General features: G+C 44.0%; 1 protein-coding gene across 3 annotated transcripts in view; it reads right to left on the bottom strand.

The window, feature by feature from the left end:
• Positions 1-13,046, bottom strand: part of LOC121282617 (plexin-A2-like) — a 470,357-nt gene that overhangs the window by 117,957 nt on the left and 339,354 nt on the right. For all 3 annotated transcript variants that reach the window (XM_041196398.1, XM_041196397.1, XM_041196399.1), the window contains one exon: positions 1,242-1,393. In XM_041196398.1, the coding sequence (XP_041052332.1) occupies positions 1,242-1,393 (152 nt within the window). The remainder of the gene's footprint in view (positions 1-1,241; positions 1,394-13,046) is intronic.

The following is a 13,046-nucleotide window of genomic DNA, read 5'->3' on the forward strand; positions in this document are numbered from 1 at the left end:
GAACATTAGAGAATAGATATGCAAAAAAAACCCCACAGACAATGATAGCCTTTGACCTGTAAGAACCTTATTTCAGTGCTTGATTTAAAATCTCACATGTGGTTGGAGACATATTTACTGCACTGTACAATGCCATTGATTTGATGTGAGCAAGTTCAGTCATGCTGCTGCTAAGCCTCAGGCGTCACAGCAGTGGCTCACAGAATTGGAGAAGAAATTTAAACGTACCACTAAATCAAATTCCAGAAATCTACAGGCACAGAGCCACTATTCCCCAGGGCTAATGACAATTGTCAATAAGAATGCACGGTCCCAATTTCAAAGCTGCTCATCATAGGGGGAAATCAGAAAGTTCTGAATGTCTTCTGATAGACTCAGAATCAACTATAGGCACGCTGGTGGAGACTTTCATCCTCATCATCGGAGCAGTTATCTGGTCCATTATTTCTTATGGAATAAAAATTGGATGGCTTCTATAAAGGATGGGTGATTCACTCTACTGGATTACTGTCCAGATGAAAGCCTACTTTATTGTACAAAGAAGAGACACCACCCTTGCTTGTGGCCCAGTGACAGCTGAAGCTCTTGTGTCTGCATGAACCCCAGGTGAAATTAAAAATAACTATAACAGGAGTGGCTATTAAGACAGTTAAACAAATTTCAGTCCATACTCAGTTCAGTACTGAAGTCAGTGTTGTGCTGGACCCAGTTGTTTTCTAGTGACAATTTCAAGTGCTAAAACATTTGAAAACTTCCACAGGAACATGTGAGCTGACAATGTGTAGGTTGCTATTTGTGAATTGTTATCAATCACTTAAAGTGCAAGTATTTAAAATTATGTAATCTTATGTGCTGGCAGGTAACAAGGATAAAACTTCAACTTTGGTTTCGGAGTCTGCTTTCTAAATTCCTCTAAAGGTTAACAGAAAAAGCTGCCAGGCGGGACAACTGGTTAATGATAAAAGCAAAAAAACTGCAGATGCTGGAAATCCAAAACAAAAACAAAAATAGCTGGAAAAACTCAGCAGGTCTGAGAGCATCTGCGGAGAGGAACACAGAAACTCGAAACGTTAACTGTGTTCCTCTCCGCAGATGCTGTCAGACCTGCTGAGTTTTTCCAGCTATTTTTGTTTTTCCACTGGTTAATGAACCTGGGAAGATTATGACACTTAAAAAAGTCAAATCAGTAGGGAATAAAGCTTGTGAAACTAGTTAATTTCCAAATTGTAGATTGAACTTACTGTTCAGCAATTATATACCCATCTAATATTGGGATACATTGCACTCCTGCCACACGTACACTGTTAGCAATGTCCAGGAAATCCAGGCCCAGGTTGACTCCATGGATGGTTACCCGTGTCCCCCCTTCCTGTGGACCAGACACTGGAGTTACCTGAAAAGGGCAAATAAATAAATTCAGAATAATCAATACAAGTATTATTTACTTATTCTATCAACATCTTAAAAGCATTTGAATAGGATGCCTGATGTGTTCATGTTCAATGTAATTTAAAAAAAAATACGAAGATAAGCACACAGAAATGCAAGGGGAAGAAAAAATGCCCACAGGTATTTGCTGAGGGTGCACTTACAGACTAGTTTTATTGGAAAGCTTTACTGAAGAATCAAACAGTCCTGACAGTGCTGTGATAAATAGCGCGTAGATAACCTATTGTGCTTTAATTTGCTGCAAAGCCAGCATTCCGCTTATCCGCATTGTAGAACTAACAGTTGCCAAGCAACAATAACACACGCGCGTACAAAATTACAACAGAGATACCAGGGATCAGTGAATTAAAAATGCTGACAGTTAGTCCTCAGGATTACATAGAGCATTTCAGTAATTGGAAAGCTAAAAAACAAATGCTTTTGTTGTGGGGAAGGTGGTGAGGGGGGTAGGAAACAAGCCTTCTTCCAATATCAAAACAAAAGCAGCTTTTTAATAGAAACCTCAGTTTATTCAGATGCTGTCATTAAGGGACACAGGTAATAGAGAGTTATATAAGTTTAATTAAGTTTGTGGGAGAGCTGAAAAAGTTTTCAAAATGGGAATGCGTTTGTTTGCCTCAAACTGTACAGGCCATCCAGTTTGCTACATTTGTTTAGAGACAACCCAGTGGTCATCTTGACTTGTTTTATTCAACACTGCAATTGTACGCAAGAAATATTTTGACTACAAGCACATGGGGGGAACAGAAACTTCCTGTTGCAAACTCTCCCTGTGCATTGCTGGTTGGTAAAAGAGAAAGCTCGGATGGTAAATTTCTATTGAAAATTACAAAATCTCGTTTACCCAAAGAACAGCCATGTCATACAGAGCAGTTTGCTTGATAAGTGTCCAAGCCACTGGACTCAATATTCTCCCCCTCCATCACCAGTGCATTATAGCAGTTCAATGCTCAGCCTAGAGAGTGCAGAAGTATTCTTGCCAGCACCATCCAAATTCAGTGAATGACCAAAAACACAGGCTTCAAGTAAAATTGCACAGTGCAATATTCATGTTAGCATATTTGTCTGCCATTCTTGGAGGAATCGAGTTTTTTTACTCTTTCATAGGATGTGGGTGTGGCTGGCTAAGCCAACATTTGTTGCCCGTTGCTAATTGCCCGTGAGAAGGTGGTGGTGAGTTGCCTTCTTGAACCGCTGCAGTCCATGTGGTGCAGGCACAACCATAGTGCTGTTGCGAAGGGAATTTCAGGATTTTGACCCAGTGAAGGACGGTAATATATTTCCAAGTCAGGATGGTGAGTGGCTTGGGGGGAATTTGTAGGTGGTGGTGATGGTCCCATGCATCTGCTGCCCTTGTCCTTCTGGGTGGCAGAGGTCAGGGATTTGGAAGGTGCTGTCAAAGGAGCTTTGTGAGTTACTGCAGTGCATCTTGTAAATGGTACACACTGTTGCCACTGTGAGTCGGTGGTGGAGGGATTGAACATTTAAGGTGGTGCATGGGGTGCCAATCAAGTGGGCTGCTTTGGCTTGAATGGTGTCAAGCATCTTGAGTGTTGTTGGAGCTGCACTCATCCAGGCAAGTGGAGACCATTCCAACACACTCCTGACTTGTGCCTTGTCGATGGTGGACAGGTTTTAGGGAATCAGGAGGCGAGTTACTATCCACAGAATTCCCAGCCTGTTCCTGCAGCCACAGTATTTATATGGCTAGTCCAGTTCAGTATCTGGTCAATAGTAACCCCCAGGATGTTGATAACAGGGATTCAGTGATGGTAATGTCATTAAATGTCAAGGGGAAATTGTTAAGTTCACTCTTGTTGGAGATAGTCATTGCCTGATACTTGTGTGGCACAGATATGACTTGGCCACACATCAGCCAAAGCCTGAATGTTGAGCTAAACATGAGTTAACCTTTCATCAAAGTAACAGAACTTACAAAATTTTGCACAGTGCAATTTCAATGCATGCGAATTTTATCTGTCAAACTATACTTGCTTTAAGAGTTGCCTCCGTTGGATAGTTCTTTGATGGTGTATTATTTTTTCTGCATTTAACTTGACTTAATTTCAGCAGTTATAATACATTGCAACCTAAACTTTGTGAATTGTGCATTTTTGATTTACTATTCTTCCAGGTACATTGTTCAGAATTGTCTAGTATCAAAATTCTGGGTTATCATCTGATTAGAGGTCCATGATCTGATTTCTTACTAACGTGCTTCAAATTTTCAACAATTAGATGGATCCTTTTATTGGTAAAGCTGCCCTCTGCAAAATCAGCCAGTGCCTTGAAAATAGAACAGCATATTTAACAGTGTACTGAAAAGGAGAAAGGCCAAAAGATCTGGGATTAGAAAATACCAAAATGTGTGAAACCACGCTCTGGGGAATGGGACAAATGGCGCTTTCCCAGTGCACTGCTACTTGCTGGAATTCACAAGAACTCAGCAGTCCATGGGTCACAACACTGGGGAGGTGATTTCATTGGTAAGACATTGAAATTTACTCAAGTTCTTTGTTTTTAATTAGGATCATGCCCGACTTCTCCTTGAATCTTGAATTGTAATAATTTCTAGTAAGCCATTTCTTTTCAGTCTCTTCCAAATCCATGGGCTGTCAGAAAACAACTCCGAGACAGCAAGAGGAATATTCAGCTTGTCGGGCGAGCGCGATCGATCTGACTAGAGCAGATGTGAAATCCACTCCTGCCCATAGCTGCCACCGGAGCAATCATGCATCGGCTGGCCAGTTAACAGCTGGCGAGCATGAAACTCGCACTGAGGCCCAGCGCTGCCGGGTGGTGGGAGTTTAAAAGCAGCTGCTTGAAGGTTTGCATCCGTGCAAGGACTGTGGGAGAGAGGATTTTTGGCAACTTAAAAGTAACATTGAAAACTGAAGTCAGAAAGTGAGGAGGAAAGCATGCCCGGAACAGAGCAATGTACTCCCAAGCTGGAAGCCGTGGCAAGCAGAGTGGATATGGCTGAAGCCAAACGGACCCCGCTTCTCTGATGGCTGCCTGCGGATTCTGATGAATGCGATCAGTCATTGATGGGAAATATTGTTGCCACGAGACAGCAAGAGGAGGCCTCCACACTTAACAAAAAAGGATTGGTCAGAGCTGGCATCTGTAGCCAGCAGGCAGGGGGGCACACAAAGGGCCCAGATGCAGTGTCTGAAGAGGGTCAATGACCTCCCTCGCTCTGCCAAGGTGAGTATTAAGGCCCTCAAATAACCTTGAATTAATTTATGTGTGTGCGGGCTTGTACTTGCTGGAGTTCTCAGATGTAAAGCCAAGAGCTTAAGTTGGCACATCTCCATGTACCCTTAAAGACTGCATAGGACTAGACAGGATGGCAGGCGTATATGGCAGGGGCAAGTCCCACAATGTGCTGGGCACCTAAAATCAGCGATATTGGGGAGAAGGATGGAATGTTTGCATTTACAGAAGGGGAACTCTGGAAAGCACTATTGCCTTTACAGGAGGAGAGGAGTCACAATGCCCAGGAGCAAAGACGATCTGGTGGAGAAGTACCAAACCTGACAGTGCTAACTCCGGCAGATTCTGGAGTTGGCGTGTGAGCATGGAGGGAGATATACTGATCACGGTGAGGCAGGGGTTTTGGAGGAGGGTAAGGGTCCCATCGACACAGAGGAGCTTGGGGGAAGGTATGAGAACTGTAGGGCAATGGTTGTAAGACTGACAGGTGAAATCCAATAATTCCTTATGTTGGCCCATTCAGAAGTCGTTGTTTAGCCAGATTTCCAATTTCAGGAGCTAACAGAATGCACGTACTTTGAATTGTAAATGTTGACGGAGGCTTCCCTCAGATGGAACATCCTCCAGGTCAGAGGAAGCTGTCCAGCCAGATGCAGTGTTACATACTCTCTCTGCACCTTGCAGCGCCTCAGATACAGGCATTTTGGTGGGATTGAGCACTCTGGAGCAGATGGTAAAGCACGCTGGGGAAGGCACATCACACTTACTTGGCGAGCGGCTGAAGGCAGAGAGTCCCCAGGGATCTGGCAATCAGAGGATTGCTGGAGACCAGGGCAATGCTGGAGGCCCAGGCAAATGATGAGCGTCTGGAGTCATCTATTAGACGGCAAATCTGGATGTCCAGCGGGATGCATGTGGAGATCTGGCAGAGATCCCTGAAGATCCATGTGCCACTGTCTTTGTAACAGAGGAGTCTATGCGGAGCATGAGGACTGCATTGACCCTCAGCTCTGAACACACAGCATCTTCTATAGAGGGAGTGGCGACTCTCATGGAGAGGCAGCTCCAGCAACACAATGAAAGTGTACTGGGTTGTGTTCAGACCTGCAGGTCACTGCCAGTGTGAGAGATGGATGGGGCACCTACTGACTCTGCCAGCTGCCCATCCATTTATAGTGAGCAGGGAGGTTCAGGCAAACCTCATTTTGGCAGATGACTGCAACTCCTTGCATCTGGGGGCTCCTCTCAGGGTGCTCCTGATACTGGCAGCAGCTCCTCTGCCCCTTTGCCAGTGACCATCGCAGCTGAGGAGTCTGCGATGACTGAAGAGTGCCCAGCCATCGTGCTGGACTCTCCAGCGCAGTCGGGGCCTATACAGGCCCCATCTACCAGAGGACATCCACCCAAGTCATCAAGGCCGACGGGGCAGCAGAATCAGCAGCCAGCCTTCAATGCAGCAGCCTCATTGCTGGATCACCTTCATGACACTGCAACTGAGCAGGTTCTTCCTCAGAGTCCGTGCTCGATTCTTCCTCAGCGGCTCTGGAAGCGTGTTGCTTTCTTCACCCTCTATCTGCTTTCCCCTTGAGAGCGCCAGATTGTGAAGGGCACAGCACCCAAACACAAAGAGGGACACGCCTTCTGGAGGATACTGCAGAGCTCCTTTGAGTGGTCCAGAAATTGAAACCTCATTTTCAGGATGCCTAATGTACTCTCAATGATGGCCCTAGTGGAGACATGGCTCCAGGTGTACCTCTCCTCCATGGGCATCCTCGAATGCCTGATCGGTGTCCTTAGCCACCCTTTGAGAGGGTATCCTTTGTCCCCCAGCAGCCAGCCATCCAAGCAGGCAGGGGATATGAACAGCCTTGGCACCTGGGAGAGACGTCAAATATAAGAATCATGGCAGCTCGCAGGATATCTGGCACAAACCTGTAGAATCTTGTGTTGGTGATCGCAGACAAGCTGGGCGTTCAGAGAGTGGAACCCTTTTCAATTTACAAAGGCCCCCGGCTCTCCAGCAGATGCCTTGATATATGCAATCAGGGCTCCTTGAATCCTTAGAAAGCCTGCAATAGCTGTGAATCCTCTGGATCACTCCGCCTGGCTGTCCTTGCCTGTCTTGTAATGTGTAAAGAACAGTGCAAATGTCACAAGTTTTAAACAGCTGCACGCTGTGGATTGTGACACTCTGCAAAGATATCCCACAGATCCCTGGAATGAACCCGAGGCATAAAAATTAAGGGCAACCACAACCATTAGTGCCATTGGCATTGGGTGGCCACCTGCACAGGTTGAAGCTATATCAGGTCCTATCATGTCGCATGTTGAGGTTATCGTCTCCCTTGAGAGGCGAGCTTTCTTTGGCAATGGACCTCGGTCCTGTCAAGGTAGCTGGATCTCAGTCTGTAGACTCTTCCAGCAGGGTACTGGCGCCTTCTCATTCCCTCCTTTCCTTTGCAATGCTTGTTGGCCTTCGACCCCTTCAGGTTGTGCTCTCGGTCTTGAGGGCAGTCCCTATTACGCCATCTGCAGCCAACTGGCCTCCTCTCCATTCTTGCCCTCTCCTCCTCACCTGAGGAAGTGCCTCCAGCAGAATAAACAATGTCTACCTCAAACCTTCAGCTTGGCAGAATTTTGACGAGAATTATGATGAGGTCTGTCTGCTAAAAGCCTCTGCAATGATTTAAGCCTCCTGAACTAATGTCAATGAACAGGATGCTTCACTAATCAGTCATGCACAGACTCACAACTCAATTTTAAACTCCTACCTCTTCACCCTTCTATTCCTTCTGGCCGTTATAGCCCCCCACCAGATCCAGAAAGTTGAAAAAATACAATTCCCGCTGCCTGGGCCTCTCAAAATTGGAGACGGTTGGCTCTTTAATTGCCTCAATAGGCCCTTTAATTGACGGTGGGCACGCTTCCGACATTCGTGTGTGCCCACCTGGTGTAATCTCACGATGTGGCACGATGATATCGGGAACCCTCCTGATGTCATCGCACGCAACTGAACACCGAGTTGGGATCCTCAGGCACCCACACGGGTCACAAAAAGTGCTGGCCCGTGTCTAACATGCGACAACCAAGATGTTCCAATGGGCATTATCTTAGGGCTTCCGTTAACTCGTTTAAAGTGCAAGTTAATTACTGCATCATGATTTTTTATTACGTCAACCTTAAGAGCTCTAGATTATCCGAGCTCTTGACACTTTTAGCCAAGCTTCCTTCATGAGAATGTTCAGCAGCTGTAGAAAGGTTGCAGAACCATTATTAATGGAGCAATATTTTGCTTGAAATACTGGGCAGGGTTTTCCAGCCACGACACCGGCTGGCATGGTCACAGGCACGTCGGAAAAATTTGGAGCGCCGCTAAAAGTCAACAGCTCTCCAAATTTTCCCGGCCCGTCCACGACGATGTTGCTCAATCCTGTCGGGCTGGAAAATCCCAGCCACTGTGCTGGCACATGGAGGAAAACAAAGTGAAGAAGTAATCTTATTAGTCGAATGTAAAAGTTAACTGCTTTCACGTTTCAAAGATCTGATCAAGAAAGGTGTCTTTCCAGTTTGTTATGCAACTTTCTTCTCCCCCACTTCACATTTATGAGCAGGACACAAGCCTCATCAACATCACATAAGCTTGATGCACAATGTGCTTTAACAGCAGGATGTCTCACCGCCACCACCTTCCTTAACTCAAATCAGGGCGAGGGCTGCCAGAGCAAAATGTCCACCTAGAAATTGCATTGAGGCAAAAGAAATGGAAGCCAAAGGGCCCAACATGTTGCGTACCCACTCAATCCCTGCTCATCCTATTGGTCAGGGTGCCCTGTAGTCTCCTAGGGCACCTTCCCCACACTACACCTCCCACCCACCCCAAAACAAACATTAGCTCCACTGCCCACATAAGACCCCCTTCAGACACTGGATTGTGACTGATCTCAGCATTTGCCATATATGCTTTGGGCAATTTACTCAGGTGATCAGCAGTCAAACCAATGACCTTAAAAGGGATCATTAAAGGCTGTTACTAAAATAATTTGCAAAAAGAAATGATATACTCAATCATGGGGCCAGAGGGAATGTTCCTTCTGGCTCCACATGAAAACGGTGGGCCAAAGCTGGCCACCCTCCTGACTCCTCCCTCTCAGGCAAATGGGAACTCCAGTATCTGTGTCTGCAACGACTAATTCTCATCATCTTAGTGACCAGTCCCTGCTCCTTTGGTCATCAATTCTGGTGTGACCCATGTCCAAAACATACTTTGCAACAATCCTGAAATATCAGTCATCTCTAGACACTGAAAAGTTCAGAATTGAAGGGGAGTAGGAATCCAAAATTTTAAAAAATTTCCAAAGTGGCAAAATCTAGCACATTTCTGTCCTAATTTCCTGGCTTTAAATGTAGAGATATTTTGTGGAAAAATGAATAGCTTCAGCACTGTAGAGCCTGATATGCATTAAGTACTGTTTGAATGTTCTCCAAGTTTCACATTTTAGCTACCAGGGTACTATGGTGATACTGCAAGCAAACACTTAACATGCTCCACACAACAGTGCAGACAGGAGTCCAGGTTCATTAGCAAACATGAAGTTTGGGTGCCTGCTCCAAAGAATGGGGCTTGCACAAGATGGGCCTAGAATGATGGATTTGATACATTTCTTTCTAATTAAAAAAAAACAATGGATTAACAGATTAATTTGCTATTCCAGTTTAAAGAAACCTTTCCCTATAACATTTCTGCTTAGGCTGTCATTCAGTACAATGACAATTTATCCAAGCAAATTATTAAAATGGCTCTTCAGGGTAACATCACCAGAACCAAATAGCCACTTTGAGCGGCTCCTTCAAATTTTTAAAATGATGTGGACCCATTCACACAGAGAGATGAATTGCTTTGTGGTTTATCAAGTACCCATTTTGGAAAAAGCTTCAGCAATTTTACTTCCACATACCATGAAAGCCTGCATCCTGGTGTGAAAGAAGCAATAAAGACAACATTTTTCTCAACCCTCTGCATCCATGGGGACACTTGACAAGGTTGTGATTAGAAGCATTTTTCTTTGCTTGAAAGAGTCGTGGGGAACTTTCATAATAATGATGCCAAGCAGAAGGTATATGAAATAGCACATGGTATAGGTAAGGTAAACCCTAATTATGATTTCCAAGTTAAGGAGTGGAAATACATTGTCTGATCCTCCCTGAAGGAGGATCAAATGAGGATTAAATCCAGGACCGCTACCATCTAGAAAGACAAGGGCAGTAGTTGTATGAGAACACCACCACCTGGAAGTTCCCCTCCAAGCCACTCACCAGCCTATAACTTGAAAATATATCGCAGTTCCTTCACCGTCGCTGGGTCAAAATCCTGGAACTCCCTCCCTAACAGCACCATGGGGTACCTCCACCACATGGACAGCAGCAATTCAAAAGGCAGCTCACCACCACCTTCTCAAGGGCAACTAGGGATGGACAATAGATATTGGCCTCGCCAGCAATGCCCACATCCCAAGAATGAATAAAAATAAGGTCAGTCTGAGGTCAGGGCCACTCACCAACCAGCTTGGTCAAGATGAGGTGTGTGTTGGCTACAAAGTGTAGTGCAATCCACTGTATAATAGAGAAGTGACAAGGTTAATTCTGATGCAACAGTTTCAGCAATTAGAACTTTACTGTCTTAACTTATTTTTTGAGGGAAGGGAAAAACAGAAGAGAAAGAAAGAGAAATGTCAATTTAGTGTAAAATTTTAGCATTGGAACTAAACTTTTGAAATCCTATGAATTCATTAAGATGAATAATACTGCTGATCAAATCCACAGAAATAAATATGTATATAATATATTTGAACAATTTCTCTTTATTCCGGGTAATATTTAAAGACCCCTCCCACCAGGTGAGTGAAAATTTTAGGAAGGTAAAGGATAAGATGAAATTTGAGTCAGATCTGACGTGTATTTCTGCTTAGTAACTCAGGGCAGTATATCATTCTGACAGATTACTTTAATGAGCTGCAACGTTCAGTCAAATAAGCCAGAAGACTCTCCACAGGTTCATTTGTGCTTTTTAAAATATAACCCTCGGATGACATCGCTAACGGTTTAACGACACCAACGCTGAATTTATGCAGAGTTCTTTGAGTAACGAGTAAATTACTACTGAACTCAGCAGGAATGTCAGCAGCTCGTCGTACCACATACTGCCTCTCCCAGCTGTCAGCAAGTTTGCACTATATTTGTTATTGCTCAAGAAACAACAAAACTTGAATGTTAGCTGGCAGCTACAGTTATTTGTTTCTGAGCAAATATTTATAAGACATGTAAACCAATTGTTGCAAAAAAAATTCCAATATCTACTAGTCTGACTTTTCCCTTTGTAACTTAATTTTCATGGTTAAGTTATTCCTATTCGTCCACCCACCTGAAGTGACACTGTGGTCAACGAAGTAGATGGGCAGCCTCTGCAAATGCTCTCCCTGACTAGCTGCTAGGAAGTACGAGTTAGTGCGTAAATTGGACGATACTGCCCAACCTTCCTTCCCCAACCCCAGTCGGACTGGCGGCTTCCATTCTGCATCCCGCAGTTTGACACAGCTGGGATTTGCAACAGAACGGGATATTGAAGCTGCCTCACGCTCTCCATGGTAAATGGCACCAGTTCTCTAAGCTCTGTGCCACTCTGCTGACGTTTCTACATCTTAAAGGGGGAAATCCTAGGCATTGTGAGTAAAATCTCACAGTGAGGCTTGTCCACTTTTTTCAGTATCCAGATGGGCAGAAAGGTGATTATTTACCCTTCGTGCCTCCAGTACAACCAGCCAGGCTTTTAGTACTGATGTACTTTTCCTGTTTGAGTGATTTTTTTCTGGAAGCGTTTGTCTACTGTTTATAAATGGTTACTGCTCGGCTATTTTTCATGGAAGAGTTTAGGAACAGACCACAAGCAAAACCTTGGAGGAACAAGCAACTGAAGCTACACAACCTCCACACCCCTCATTCTTAGTGAATAAATAAGATGGAGGTTTAATTTAAAATATGTTTTTCTAGCTCTAGCTATCATTCTTAACAGTAAACATATTGCTCAGTGAGAAAGGTTAAAACCATTGGCTTGTTCCTGATCTACAGCCGAAGGATAGCACAGAGTAATTGAAGGTGGGGATTCTTTATTCCAAGTTCTGAAAACTGAATCAGGACTAGACAAGACATTGGCCTTTTATCACTTTGTTGCCACTGGAAAAAAAAGCCTCTTTCGAGCAAGGCAGGACACTCACCACGTGCTGCAGAATTCAAAGGACAATTGCAACAAAGAGATTTCACTTGGCATAGTGCAGAACCCCCTTAACTGAGCAGTCAGAATTTTCACTTTTTTTTTACTACTGTCTGTGCTCCAGTTAGGGGGTTAATCATCATGCGATCACTGCCAGTGATTACTTTCATCTGCCAGAAGTGCAAATGCATTAAGACCAAGTATACAGATTAACTGCAGGCAGTGATGTCTTAACATACACTGGCAGAAAAAGATCCAGTGGGAAGCTATGGACTTTGCACTGCTAAGGAAGGGACATTGATAAGTTTGTATTTCCTTCCGGTTATTAGTTCTTCCTGATGGCAAAAATATTTTCTATGTTCCAGTTCTTCACTGAATAGCTTTGATATGCCACAGTATCGGTACAGGCCTGATCTTTGGTAGATTTGAAGTATTTGTTCATGTAGAAATATTTGTTCTAACACAGGGATAGGCATGAATGTGACCAGTAAGGCTATAAAAGTGCAGTAAGTTTTACCTTTCATCAGAAGTCAGGAAATAACTCATTCTGAAAGCTGTAGGCAATGCCTGTTGTGCTCTTTTCAATATAAAGATTCTTATTTTCTGAGTGACTGGTGCTTTCTTCACTGGAGATCATCACTGACAAGTGTATCTGTGTGGAACTCTCCTGGAACATTCTTTATGTTGAGTTCCTTATTCCAAACCTCTTTCAACATTATCATTTTATTAAAATTATTCTTGTAGACGTTAGGTAATGAAAAAAAAAAGTTTGTGCTGTGCAAAGCACAGGCAAATTCACAACTCAGTTAAAAGTCTGATTCAGCAAGGAAGTGACAGGAACGTTCCTTTTATCTGTCAGTACATCAGCTTCCCTTCCTGCATTTTGTCACAAAGGGAAGACGTGATCGGCAATATCCACATTTGCACTGCTGGAATAATATTACCACCTGTCAACCCAAGATTGAGTGTCTGAGAGTATACAGTAAAAACAGAAAACTACTGAAAAATCTTAAAATAAGCAAAAATGGATATGTGTTTGCAGCCTGCTGCCAAACACAGGAAGGATTAGACAACTGAAGGATGATGTGTGAGACCAAGTCTCTCACCCTTCCAACCT

This window comes from Carcharodon carcharias, chromosome 9 (assembly GCF_017639515.1).
Source record: "Carcharodon carcharias isolate sCarCar2 chromosome 9, sCarCar2.pri, whole genome shotgun sequence".
NCBI lineage: Eukaryota > Metazoa > Chordata > Chondrichthyes > Lamniformes > Lamnidae > Carcharodon > Carcharodon carcharias.